At 45.9% G+C, this 14,188-nt stretch overlaps 1 protein-coding gene across 4 annotated transcripts in view; it reads right to left on the bottom strand.

Annotated features, from left to right (window-relative positions):
* The window catches only part of SPATS1 (spermatogenesis associated serine rich 1), a 53,956-nt gene that overhangs the window by 24,184 nt on the left and 15,584 nt on the right, over nt 1-14,188 (bottom strand). For all 4 annotated transcript variants that reach the window (XM_027127416.1, XM_027127414.1, XM_027127413.1 and 1 more), the window contains exons 2-3: nt 1,114-1,197; nt 3-172 (exon numbers count right to left, since the gene is read on the bottom strand). In XM_027127416.1, coding sequence (XP_026983217.1) covers nt 3-129 — 127 coding nt within the window. In that variant the 5' untranslated portion in view covers nt 130-172; nt 1,114-1,197. The remainder of the gene's footprint in view (nt 1-2; nt 173-1,113; nt 1,198-14,188) is intronic.

The raw sequence follows: 14,188 nt of genomic DNA, 5'->3' as shown, positions 1-14,188 counted from the left end.
ACTGTATCTCCACTCTCCTGTGGTCATGCCAGAGTCTCCTTTCTCTTGAACCTTCTCCAGCTCACTGCTGCAGATCGCTGTGTAGATGGGGGGGAGTTGACAGCCCCGTGGACAGTTTCCAGTGTCCATGGACGGAGCTATGCATGTGTCGGTTTTAAATATTAAAAGCAACCTGGAGACAACGAAAAGACCTTTGTAAGAAAGGCATCAGTCAAAACAAACAGAAACTCCACGGGCCATTGAAAGTCAGGCGGGCAGGGTTGGCCTCTTAATAAGAGCTTCCCTCCTTCCCCCTGATTGGGCGTTTCCCGGTTTGGATGCCCGCCGAGCTCCCCTGGGCTCTCGCCCCCCCCCACCGAGATGGGCCTTCCACCCCTTCTCCCAGGGGAGGCCTGGCTCTACGCTCGGAGACCTCCAAGGAGGATGCAGCCGACATCAACGCACCAACCCCAACCGGCAGCCGAACTGTCGAACGCCAGGCCGAGGAACCAAGAGCCAAGCGCAAGAAGGACGTCGCCGCCACCTGCTCCTCCAGCGGCGGCGCGTTCTGGAGTTGCCAGGACACCTGCCCAGCAACGCGAGGCCGCCGCCTCCGGCCAGGCTGGGCTTCCCGGTCCTCCTCCCTCTGTATCCCGGGGCTCTTTGGGCCTCCGCACGTGATCGAGTCATTCGAAGGGGTTAGAACTAGAGTCTCCAGCCTTGGTGGGGCGTCGTGGGCAAGGACCGCTGGAAAAGCGGCTTGGTGTTTCTGGATTTTTTTTCTTTTCTTTTTAAGAGTTGTGGTTCTTCTCCAGGCAATTTTCATTATCGGGACTGTAGCCCCTGGTAGCAGTGAAGGATAAGCCCTCCACAGAGCTTGCAGATGCCCGATTATAATTGGCTTGGATTAGACAAGATCACCTGCCACTTCAGAGCGCCTTTTCTGGGCCAGGCTCCCTGGTGGATGTTATCTTCCTTAAGCAGCCAGCTGCATTTTTCAAAATAGAAAGCTGAATTTGAGCAAGGGCTTGCTCAAGGTCAGCCAGAAAACTGAGATTCATTTCCAAGTTTTCTTATTCCAAATCTACCACTCTCTCCATCATACCAATTTAAACTTATCTTACTAATACTTACCAGCATGTAATCAATCGTGCAGGCAAAGCTTTTCTCCAAGTCTGGTTTAAGTCCCTCAATTCAAATTCTGGCCTAATTTCTCCCCTGGTGAAGTGAAAAAAAAAAAAATTAGACTGTGTTTTTATTTTTAATAATCTTTTTAGTGACTATAAGAAAAATTTTTTTACTGATTATTACACAAAAGTGGTCATTGTAGAAATCTTGAAAAATATTAAAAAATATTGTTAATACTCATAATCCCACAATCTAGATAAAACACTTTTTTCTGGATATCTATTTCTGTATAACAAATTGCCTCGAAATTGCTTTAAACAACAACAATCATTATTATCTCCTGATTCTGGGGGTTGGCTAGGCTAAGCTAGGCTATTTCCATTTGGGGTCATGTGGTTGCAGTCAGAAGGTGGCTGGACCTTCCTCACTCATATGTCTGGTGACTTGTGTTGACCATAAACTGGGACCTCAGCTGGGGCTTTAGCCATATCACCTACGCATGGCTTTTCCATGTACTTCTTCACAGCATGGCGTCTGGGTTCCAAATAGGAGCATCCCAGGAGAATCAGGCAGAAGTGTCCACAGCCATGGATGTAAGGAGAGGGAACTCTGACTACACCTCTCACTGGGAGAATCCAGGTCACATTGTATGAAGAGCCTAGGGGGTGGGGGACCTTGTTGTAACCATCTTAGAAAATACAACCTGCCACACCACTACTAATATTTAAGAGTTATTTTCTCCCCGTCCTTTTTTCTATGCACATAAGTGTTTCTGTTTTTGGTTTTGTTTTTGTTGGGGTTTTTTGTTTGTTCGTTTGTTTTTGGCTACGACGCGCGGCTTGTGACCTGGGTTGGAACCCGGGCTGGGGCAGTGAAAGCTCAGAGTCCTACTGGACCGCCAGGGAATTCCCAACATATATGTTAACATAAGTGGAATTTAACTACATATACAACTTTCTAGAATGCTTTTTAAAATTTCACATTATATCCTGATGATTTCCTCTTATTAAAGTGTCTTTTAAAACCACATTTTATCTGTTTAATTATCCCATGGTAGAAGAGGTAACATTTCTACTAGAAGTGTTAGCTGGGCAACAGCATAGTTATTAAAATTGTAATGCCAAGAAGGCAGAGATTTTTGTCTGTTTTGTTCCCTGCTACATACCAAGCACCTAGCACAGTGCCTAGCACATATAGACACTCAATAACCATTTGTTTAATGAATGTATAAATGGGTGGATGGATTGTTGATTTAAATGGCCTGAGCTGAGGCCCTCTCCTATTTGCATCCTCCTGCAAAGAAAGAGACCAGGCCTCTAACCTGCATCACCTGGTTTCAAAACATCAAGACCTGTTGGTCCGGGGATCGTGGGGCAGCCGGGTAGATCGCAGAGTCGAAACTCTCTCTCATCCTAGGTGTCCTGCGTACTGCGGGCTCGTAAACCTTCCATTACTCTGCAGATTTAAAGCCTCCCGGGCCACTATGCATTCATCCCTTGGGCAAGTTTTAGATGCTTCCTGCGCCTGGTCGAGGTCTGGCAGGGCACGGGAGTCACCTAAGGGGTTCTCCGGGCGGCGGAGCCCCGGAAGCCTCCCACGTGCGCAGCTGGACTGCCCGGGTTCGGCAGCAGAGGTTGAGGGTTTGGGGTGCTCGATGCGTCCAGAAGCCCGAGACCTCCTGAAGCTCCCGGAAAAGCCTGCTGGTACAGCCTGGAGGGCGCTCACCATCCGGCAAGACGGGCTTCTCCAGGGTCTCCCACTGGCGTCTCCTCTTTTGGCTGCGCCCCCCAAACCAAGCACGGCGTGGAGGTCACCGCGGGGCCCGTATGGGAACAGAGGGTTGACGCAGGAAGTGGGGCCGATCCCGGGCCCCCGAAATCAACTCGACCTTCTTTCGGGCTGTAGGGCCCTCCTTGCTGCTCTGCAATCTGGGATCCTTCCGTGCCGTGAGCTGGGTCTGAGAACTTAGGACTCCGTGGCCACCACCAGCACAAGTAGGGTTTACGTGTCTAAGTACGATGTTTTTCTGTTCTTGTTTTTGTTTTGAAATTGCTGTTTTTGAAGGTCACAAGTGGTTGCATATCGGCAGTTTCAGGATCCAACCTAATCGTAAAAGGCAAACGCTTCTAGCAGGTTCCATGGCGAGGTGAGAGCAAGGTGAGCTGGACCTTAGCCCCACCGACCCCTCTGCCCTGAGGATCCCCCTTCTTGTTTACTAACTGGGGGCTCAGCTCTGAGAAGGGACAGCAGAGTGAGGCAGGTGGAAGCCGGTGGACCCCCGCGGGTGTTGCAGGCACCGAATCGGGAGGGTCCGGACGTTCTCGTTCTTGCTTGGCCTGCTGCGATTCCAGACCCTTTAGAGCACAGGGTGAGGCAGCTGTAAGAACTAGGTGTCCGGGGATTAGAGGAAACCAGGCAGCAGAGGGGGAGTGATATCAAATAAACTCTACTCCTGTTCCTTTCGGGTCTTAGCGGAACAGCGGCGAGAAACTTTGAGCCTAGAAGGATGGCATTGTTTGATAGCCGGCAGTCAGGGACACCGGTAAAAAGCCTCTTGTGTCTGGTAAACCTCAAGAGTTTCAACCTAAATTGTGTGGGGGGGGTCTTAAACATCACCTCTCCCCCGCCCAGCTGCACTGCAAACAGCTCAAGTATGGGAGCCTCTCTTCCCCAAAGTGAAGAGTCACCACAAACCCTCATTTGACATGCTGTCCCATAAACACACACCAGAGGGCAGTGTAATCCAGGACATGGGAAATAAAATGCGATGGGAGATTCTCTACTGATGCCTTCAGGCGGAGGCATCACAAGCCTCCTACAAGGCGGGCGCTGGGGAAATGCTTGTTGAGTGGATTACTGATGCACCATCGTCTTTGAAAACCTTCCGTGGTAGGCAGAGGGGGCCTGGCAAAGATGGACGAGAGGGAGCCTCCGAACCTGTTACCACCACCAGCTCCCAAATGCTCAAAGGGCCGCACCACCAGTTCAGGTCAGGAAACAGTTACCGAGCACCTCCTATGTGCCAGGCACTGTGCTAAGGGCAGGGATTCAAAGGTGAGTAAAACCCAGTCCCTTCCCCAGTTGAGCGCCTATGATGTGCTAATCTCTTTACATTCATTATCCCATTTAACTCTTACAATGGTAAAGTGTTGTAAGAATCATCCCCATTTTACAGATGATGAAAAACAGACTCAGAGGGGTAAAGTACTAGTCCCATTAGTAACTGGCAAAGATGGAGTTTAAACCAGCTCTCTCTAGATTCAGAGGCAGGGCCCTCACTACTGTGAGCATTTTTTTTTTTTTTTTTTTTTTGCAGTACGCGGGCCCCTCACTGCTGTGGCCTCTCCCGTTGTGGAGCACAGGCTCCGGACGCGCAGGCTCAGCGGCCATGGCTCACGGGCCCAGCCGCTCCGCGGCATGTGGGATCTTCCCAGCCCGGGGCACGAACCCACGTCCCCTGCCTCGGCAAGAGGACTCTCAACCACTGCGCCACCAGGGAAGCCCTGTGAGCATTCCTAGTATGTGCTCTTATAAGGTTATTGAGAGGATTAATGAATAAACACACGTAAAGCGCTTAGCATGACATGCACACATTAAGAAGCCAGTAAGTATGCACTTTTGTTAAGAGCATTTCCTTCTATAACTGATTTCTCTAACTATGAAGTACCAGCTCAAATCTGATGCAAGAGGAGCTGAACAGCATCCGGCCTGTTCTGTTGGGGAAGGGGTGAGGAGAGAAAACAGTAGATGCAATTTTCACTTCTGCAAGTTGTTTTAGAGCCAGAGGCCTTTGCGAAGGGGTCAGGTCATCCCCCCTACCCTGCTCACCCTGCACTCTGTGAGGAGGGCTGCTAAACCCCCTCATGTCCCACTCCCACTCAGGTGTTGAACCAGGACCAGGGACAAAGAGCCTTCTGAAGCACCAGCTTTAGGAAGCAAATGGGGAAGACTTCCTCCTGGGGTGGATGGGCTCCGCCACACAAACTCAAAGAAAAATGTAAAAATGCCTGGGTTAGGGAAGCCAGGCAAATCTAGGAAATTCTCCCCAGGAAAAGGAGGGTGCAAGACAGAAATGGAGCAAATGTACACAGTAAACTCGGAAAATAAACTCGAGTTAGTGTTCAGAGGGACTTCCCTGGTGGTCCAGTGGTAAAGAATCCACCTTCCAAGGCAGGGGACGCAGGTTCGATCCCTGGTTAGGGAACTACGATCCCACGTGCTGCGGGGCAACTATCCCGTGTACCACAACTACTGAGCTTGCACACCTCAACGAGAGAGCCCGCGTGCCGCAAACTACAGAGCCCACGCGCCACAAGTAGAGAGAGAAAACCTGCACACCACAACTAGAGAGAAGCCCGCGCGCGGCAACAAAGAGACCGCGTGCCGCAACTAAAACCCGACACAGCCAAAAACAAAATAAAGATGAAAATAAAGTAAATAAATATTTTTTAAAAAGAATTTAGAAGAGAAAAATCTTAAAAAAAAAAAAGTTAGTGTTCAGAGACCAGTGTGAGGAAAAATACCCCAGCTGATGTTGTGATAAAGGTCATGTGATCCATTTTATAAAACATTAGGTGTGACAGAGAGGTCACCTAGCTCATGGTGGAAAAGCCAACTAGAAAATGGTACGGCCACAGTCCAAGCTGGTGGTGAGATGGGGTGTCCTGCTCAGCTCTGCCCTCTTCCCCTTCAGGTCCACCTCCATGCTTTTTTTCCCTACAAGCGTAAGAATAAACAGACTTCCCCGAGAAAAAGAGAAAAAATGAAAACAAAAGCTGGGAGATGGGCTGACGTGGTATGAGGACCAAGGTAACCAAAGGTGGGAGGGTTGCTTTCTGCTTAGAGGATTGCCAGGGAGAGTCCAGGGCTTGGTCAGGTATCATAGTCCATTTGGTGGGACTCCTACCTTTACTAAATATCTGGGCTCAAGGAAAACAAGACATGTCCATTTCTTACTCAACACCAGATATCCGTTCTCCTTCCAAAATGGCAGCACGGTTACTGGTATTGATTTATGGACGGCTTACCCTGCGCCAGGCATTGTGTCAGATTTTCACTCTCGCTTACCCACATGACAGTCCTGTGGGATGGGTAATATTCTTCTTTCCATTATCTCCAAATCTCAGCCCAGAGAAGTTAATTAACTTCCTCAAGGTCATAAGACCTTACAGAACCCAGCTCATACCAGGCATCTGCGTTTTGGAGGGCTGGTTCCCTGTGTTAATAACTGGTTAGAGTTAGGGAGCATCCCAGCTAATGGAGCCAAGACACACTCAGCAGAGTTCTGTCCTTAGAGCACTCTTTTTTTTCTTATTCTTTTTTTTTTTTTTTGCTGGTTTTATTTTTTATACAATTTTTAAAGGTTACACTCCATTTACAGATATTACAAAATATTGGCTATATTCCCCGTGTCGTACAATATGTCCTTGTAGCCTATCCTACACCCAATAGTTTGTACCTCTCACTCCCCGTCCCTATATTGCCCCCACACACTGATAACCACTAGTTTGTTCTCTGTATCTGTAAGTCTGCTTTTTTGTTGTATTCACTATTGTCATATTTTTTAGATTCTTTTATTGCTCCATTGACACAATGTGACCATAAGCCCAGGTAGACCCCAAAACTGGACATCTAGACCCTGTTAGGAATCAAACTTATACTCCCTGGAAACCTCTCAGACATTGGCAACACTGAACAAAGACAGCAGAAAGGCCCAGTGCTCACCAGAGGCATAGGGTGTGTGTGTGTGTGTGTGTGTGTGTGTGTGTGTGAGCGCACGTGCACGCACTGCTCCTTTCCCACCACCCGTCTGAGGGAGCTGCAGCTGCAGTATTCCTTTCCTCTCGTCCACCTCATTCTTCTTCTTGGAGGCCTTTCCCCACTTGCTCTATCCTCAGATCCCACCACCACTTCCTTCCTTACTCATACGTCAGCCACCTACTTCACTTACGCTTTTTCTCTCTGCTTCTGCATTTTGGTCTTTGTATGAGTCAGCTATTGCCACAATAATGCTCCGTAACAAACTTCCCCCAAACCCAGTGACCTACAACAAGCATACATTCTTATCACTCATGGGTCTAGAAGTCAGCTAAGATCAATCTACTTCAGGTTCAGGTCAGCCTGGCTCCAGGGTGTCCCTTAGATTCAGCTTCACTCCACAGGATTTGTCTCATTCTCCTGAAATCAGCAGGAGGCATCCTGCTGAACATCCCCAAGGCATGTTCTTCTCATGTCAAATGGCATAAGCACGAGAGGGGTTGAGTGAATTGGCACACCGTCCCTTCCACCCATATTCTGTTGGCCAAAGCAAATTATAACACATGGGAAAACTCAAAACCATTGAAGTGGGGACATGTACTCCATCCACACCAGCGGGGGATAATACAAAGTCCCATGGTACAGGGTGTGGACGTATAATTCAAGCACAGGGAGGGTCTGATGAATTGAGAATGGTCATTTCATCCAGTGAATTTCACGTCCATCCTCAAGAGTTCCACCAAAACAGCCATGGGGTTAGGAGGCTGCTGGTCCTTGTTACCGTACAAGTGAAGGGAAACACATCTTCCTCTCCAGTCATCCCCAACGCCTATAACAAACTGTGGTCCACTTTTCTGACACCTGTATTGCTCACTGGTTCACTCTATGGGGCTTTGGAAAGACCAAGGCCTTGGCTGCAGGACTGCCCACTTCCTCCAAACCAACATGCTCGTGATGCTCACGCTCTGAAGTAAGGAATGGACATGTCCTCTCATCACACTTCCATCTTTTCAAATTCCTATCTCCTGCTTTTTTGTTTTCCAGAAACATTCTAAACCAGATGTGCCTTTCTCCCGGATGAAACAGGCCTTGAAGAGTTCCAGATGTTCCTTCCTCAGCTAAACGGGATTCAGATTTAGGGAAGGGGTCAGGGCAGGAAAGAGGTAGAGCTGCATACTTAACACATTTTTCTTTTAAACAGACACTCTTGGATACAAAGCCCTCAGATTCAGAAAGCAAGTCTTTCAGAGCAGAGGAAGAAACATTCAGAAATCATCATTGTTGGAAGGCAGCATCCTTCAAACATGACTTAGATTTATTCTAAAAGATGGTGTTCGTATCACCGATGAGCACGTAACAAAATCCACTTATTACTGAGGCGGGCAAGGGAAATTAACTGTGAAGTTGGCAGCTCCTATTACACGGAGGCTGTGATCTGACACTGAGACATCAGCTGCATAGCAGTTTCTCATGGTGATGACAGAAAATCAGAGAAAAATCCATGAGAACAGTCTTCGAGGCACCATTGCTGGCTGGGGACTGTCATCACACAGGTGGACATTAATAAACTTACACCAAATGAAAAGAAATGGGAGACAGATGGTGTCTGGTCTCAAGGCCACAGCCAGTCCACTTCATATTGAAAGTCCATGGACATATAGGAGGTCCCTGGAGTGGTCAAATTTATAGAGAAAGAAAGTAGAATGGTGGTAACGGGGGCTGGGGGTCGGGGGATGGGGTGCTGTTCTTTAATGGGTATAGAGTTTCAGCATGGGATGGTGAAAAAGTTCTGGAGACGGATGGTGGTGATGGTTGCACAACAATGTAACTGTACTTGAGAATGGTTAAAATGGTAGACGTTACGTAATGTATATTTTACAATAAAAATGAACGTTTTTAAAGTCCACGACCACTGGAAAATCCAACTAGCAGTTCACCTAAGTGCACCTTTCTGCACCTATGTTATACTTCAGTGACTTTTAAATTTTTTTTAATTTTTTACACAATTTTTAAAGATTACTTTATAGTTACTACAAAATATTGGCTATATTCTCTGTGTTGTACAGTGCATCCTTGAGCCTATCTTATACCCAATAGTTTGTACCTTCCACTGCCCCACCCCTATATTGCCCCCCCACCTCCCCACTGCTAACCACTAGTTTATGGTCTATATCGTCAATGACTTTTATATATATGTATATATGTATTTGTGTGTGTGTGTATATATATTATATATATACATTTTTTTGTTGTTGGTTTGTTTGTTCTTAAATTTTGGCCGCACCGCCTGGCTTGTGGGATCTTAGTTCCCTGACCACGGCAGTGAAAACGCCAAGTCCTAACCACCGGACCACCAGGGAACTCCCTTCAATGACTTTTTTAAACAGCAGAGAAATACGAGAAGGAGAGAGAGAAATAAGCGCAGTGAAGACAATGAAATCAGGTAAAACAACGGAGAATGAAGAAGAGAGAGGCAGGGCTCAGGACACAGGGCTTGCTAAGGCTATGCAATGGATTTCATTCTCTCTCCTAAGAACATCGGGAAGCAATTTTATACTTTTTTTTTTTTTCTGGGAGAAATTAGGTTGAAATTCAAGTACGTAGTGCAGCATGCCAAACAGTTACCGCTCCATAGATTTATCTATTATATCAAAGAGGACAATATTAACTCATCCAGGATAAATCAAAGCCTTCTCATTTATAATTGAAATTCCATTTCAGCAAAATTCAGGGCTTTTTGCTTAGGTATTTTATTTATTCCATTTTTAGTAGCTTTTTTAAAAATCTGGTTTTGTCTGTTTTTTGCGGGGGACGGTTTGGCCACACCACTTGGCTTGCGGGATCCTTGTTCCCGGACCAGGGATCAAATCCAGGCCCTTGGCAGTGAAAGTGCTGAGTCCTAACCACTGGTCTGCCAGGGAGGGAATTCCCTAAAAAATCTGGTCACAAAGTTTTGCATGAAAAACAAATGTGATCAATCTTTGTTAAAAGTTAAATTAAAATATTGACATATATATGTGTGTCTACAGATGTGTGTATATACATTTATACATGTCTATGTATGTGTATGTACATGTGTGTGTGAAAGAAAACAATTTTCCTTAAAATAAAATTATAGGCAATTTTTTTTAAGTTCATGAGCGTAAACTGCTGGATTTTGGCTTTGACTTACGGCTCAGCTAAAATCAGGCCCAGGTCTTAACTTTGGGGACTGGAAAGGTCAGCAAAAAGTTTGGAGTGAGACCCCAAGGAAGCCAGCCTTGAACCACCATTCAGGGAAGGACAGTTCTCATGACCGCCCTACTCCAAGTTTCCTTGCTTCTCCTCTGTGTTCTGCAACTCACCCCTCTGCCCTAACTATCATAATCTGGACTATTTTCCGGGTTAATACTGTCTGGGGAAAAGAAAACATCAAGTGTCTCTCAGGCATCAATATTTCTGCAAGACTGCTCTGAAGTCATTAATTACTGACTTTCAGTCTGCCAAGTGCCTTCTAATACCTTTAATTTATCATCCCCAAAGTCCCCTGCTCGGGGAGGGGTAATATCATCACCCACAGAACTGACAGCCAGACTGAGATAATTGGTCCATCGTCTATCAGCCTATCAGCCTGTCATTGAGGACAAGAAGGAGAGACAGAGAGAGAGAGAGAGAGAAAGAGAGAACGAGCGCTGACCATGCTTCTGTGGACACTGTTTTAATTCCTCAGGCTGCTGGCTGCTCCTTCCACTTTTACCACTATTTAAAGATGAAAGAAAAGATACTCAGCTGAAGACCGTTCTGATTCCTGGAAGGTATATCCTCGGAAGTATCTTTTAACCCACATCCCAAGAGGGCACCATAACACCCTAAAGTTGCTAGAATCTGGGAGGGATAAATTAGGAATTTGGGATTAACAGATACACACTACTATATATAAAATAAACAAGGACCTACCGTATAGCACAGGGAACTATATTCAATATCTTGTGATAACCTATAATGGAAAAGAATCTGAAAAAGGATAGATATATGTACATATATAACTGAATCACTCTGTTGCACACCTGAAACACTGTCAATCAACTATACTTTAATAAATAATAATAAAGTAGAATTAAAAAGTTTGCTGGAATCTGTCCCATGGATGAGGGGAGCTTGGAAGAAGAAGGAAAGAAGAAAGGGGGAAACTCAAGGTGTCAGTCTCATGGGTCACATTTCTCAAGGCCTCTGGATGAGCTTTGCAGCCCTAACTTCCACAAAACACAAGTATTTGTCTCTTTAAGGAAAACCTAACCCTGCCAAGAGGTGGAACAGCGGCCAGCAAAGCTTCCGAATGAAGAGTCTTCCTTGATGTCCCAACTCGGGACGGGGTGTGTGCCCACCAGCATTGATCACTTTTTATATCCATGTGCTCATCTGTCTGTGTTCCTGCACCCCCCAACCCCCAACCCTGACTGTCAGCTCCCTGAAGACAAGGACTCTATCGGCCTTGCCTGGCATGAAGTAGCTGTTCTATAAATATCTGTGGAACTGAACTGAATTTACATATTCTCCTTATCACATCAACCAAGTCGAGTATGCTCTTTTTTTGCCAGCATTTCGAAAGTTTCTGGGGATGTTTCCAAATAATTAAAGTTGCTCCCACTAGGCCTCAAAACTTGTTATCGTAACACTTTCTAAAATGCTTTGAATAGTTCCTTGATTTGTTACCAAAAACAGCAAACGTTAACGTAACCTTTCCTTGATGCCCTGGGTGTATCCATCGGCTTGGGAGTTTGGCTGCTCTAAGAGAGATTTAAGACAGCTTCAACAAGAGAGCTAGTTTCTCTCGCATGTAACAATGCGGCAATGAACGGTCCAGGGTACCCGTGGTGACTCCACAGAGTTGGAGACCCAAGCTCTTTACATCTTTTGCTATAATCCCTGGGTGTTTCCCTGTCCCCTGAGACCGCATCCCAGCCCGTGGAGAGGAAAGGCAGAAGGGCAGAGCTTCTATGACCTGGTACATCTCACTTCTGCTCCTGGCCCAAGGGCTACACGGCCACACCTAGCAGTATAAGACCCAGCGGCATGGTCCATGGAAAAGCTGAGGGTTCTATTACTAAGACAGAGAAGGGGAAATTGAATAGCAGGGACAGCTTAGAGTGTCTGCCACAGTCATCTTTATAAATTGAATCATGCTACTCTACTGTGTCTGGTGGTTCCTGCAAGGACAGCTGAAATGTGCAGGACTGACTGCTAGTAAGGACCAGACCGCTTGAGGTTACTGGTTCTCTGTTCCTCAGTCACCACCAGCCCACGAGTCTGCCTCCTGAGGTTATGCATGTGTTTGCTTCTAGTGGCCCCAATCCCTAGTCTGCAGAGAATTAGAAAACCAAATCCAAATATCAGAGCTTTGTAGAATTATATGTGCTAAACACACACACACACACACACACACACACACACACACACTCAGATGGGAGGTGAGTAGAGGTGGTTAATAAGCTAGGCCCTGGAGCCTGGTTGCGTGGGTTCAAATTCCTGCTCTACCACTCACTGTCTGTGTGACCTTAACCAAGTCACTTAACCTCTCTCAGTTTCTTCATCTGTAAAATGGGAATACTAATAGTTACTTATTTCGCTGGGTTGTTATGAGGATTAAATAAGTTACTACACAGAAAGCATGTTACCTGGCATACAGTAAATGCCCAGTAAGGGAGAGCTATCATTATTAATATAAAATGTTACTGATTCCACAGACCAAGTGAGTGTGGCAAAGACCCTCCTTTGAATTGAGCCTTTTGAGCTTTATGGCAGCACCTTCGCTGCTCAGAGGCTCTCTCCCCTCACTCCCAGGCTCCGGCCTGTGTCCCAGATGGCTAAGGCCGCTGGAAGCCAGAGGACCAGAGAAATGGAGTGTCAGTGTGAATTGGAATCAGCTTGAATTTTGATATGTTTTATCTCACTCACATCCTGCATGCATTTTTAATGGCATCTCAAAGACGAGGGCAGTAAGCTGATAGCAAGTGCAAATTGCATTAATGTTGGGATTCCTAATTCTGTGTTTACTTCTCCACTCTCCAGACATCCTTACAGACAGACTGTGGCCCCATTTCAGGAAGGGATAATGGAAATCTGTGTTAATTTATTAAATACTTAGTGCGGAAAGGGCTTCTCATATGTCTCTAGACCAAAGCCAGAGTGACTATCTCCATCCCTAAAAGCCCAAACGACAAGAAAGAAGGAAGCCGCAGGGAATTCGGATGCTCGGATGCTGATTTGACTCCCAGGCGGCACAGCCATCACAGGATGCCGGCCTTTGCAGCATGTGTTCTAGAAGCCAACACACTTCTGCATCTCCAAATCGCACATATAGGCAGGGGTCTGCCCATATACCTTTGCAAAAGGGTAAGGGGGTGATGACAAACTTACCTGTAGAATACACGCACAAAATACAAAACAAAGCAAAGAGGGGAGTTCCCTGGTGATCTAGTGTCTAGGACTCAGTGCTTTCACTGCCAAGGCCTCTGTTCAATCCCTGGTCGGGGAACTGAGATGCTGCAAGCCATGCGGCGTGGCCAAAATTAAAAAATAAAAATAAATAAAAAAGCAAAGAGAAGTAAAACCAATATCAAAATAATGCACCTTGATGGCAGAGCCATGTGCACAATACTTAGTAAGACACAGAGTCCCTGATTCTCACAGTGTAGTGCTGGTCTTTATAACTGAAATTCTGATTAATCAGGGAATGCCAAAGCCTTAACATTTCCCATTTTGATGTGTTCCAAGGCACTGGAGAGCATTGTCTCATGTTATCCTATATCCTCTCTTTTTACATTTTATTTACTCATTTTTCAATAGCAAATGCATTTATATAGCTTGCAAAATCAAAAACTCTAAAAAAGTATACAAGGAAAGCCTCCCTCCCACTGCATCCCTGGTTGGGACAGACCCCACCTCCATCCACTCCTGGCAGAAACCACTGTTCTTCCTTACGTATATCCCTTCCAGAGCACTACAAGCAAATATGGATGTGTGGTTTTTTTCCATCCTTTGTACACAGTAGTAGCATACAATCACACTATTCTTTTCACTTTTGGAGATGTTTTCATAGCATTACATACAGAATTTCTTTAGTCCAGACTCTCTCAAGGAAGGAGAAAACACTCCACAGGAACCACTGCCCTTGGTCAACTCTGATAGGAGAATGGATTCTTTCTCTTTTTAATTGAAGTATAATTGACTTACAATATTGTGTTAGTTTCAGGTATACAGCAAAGTGCTTCAGTTATACATATATTTTTTCAGATTATTTTCCATTATAGATTATTATAAGATATTGAATAGAGTTCCCTGTGCT

Source organism: Aethalodelphis obliquidens, unplaced genomic scaffold (genome assembly GCF_003676395.1).
Source record: "Aethalodelphis obliquidens isolate GAN/ISIS:26980383/991018 unplaced genomic scaffold, ASM367639v1 scaffold31, whole genome shotgun sequence".
Lineage (NCBI taxonomy): Eukaryota > Metazoa > Chordata > Mammalia > Artiodactyla > Delphinidae > Aethalodelphis > Aethalodelphis obliquidens.
The sequence above is the reverse complement of the archived record's forward strand: the minus strand, read 5'-3'. Positions and strand labels throughout refer to the sequence as shown.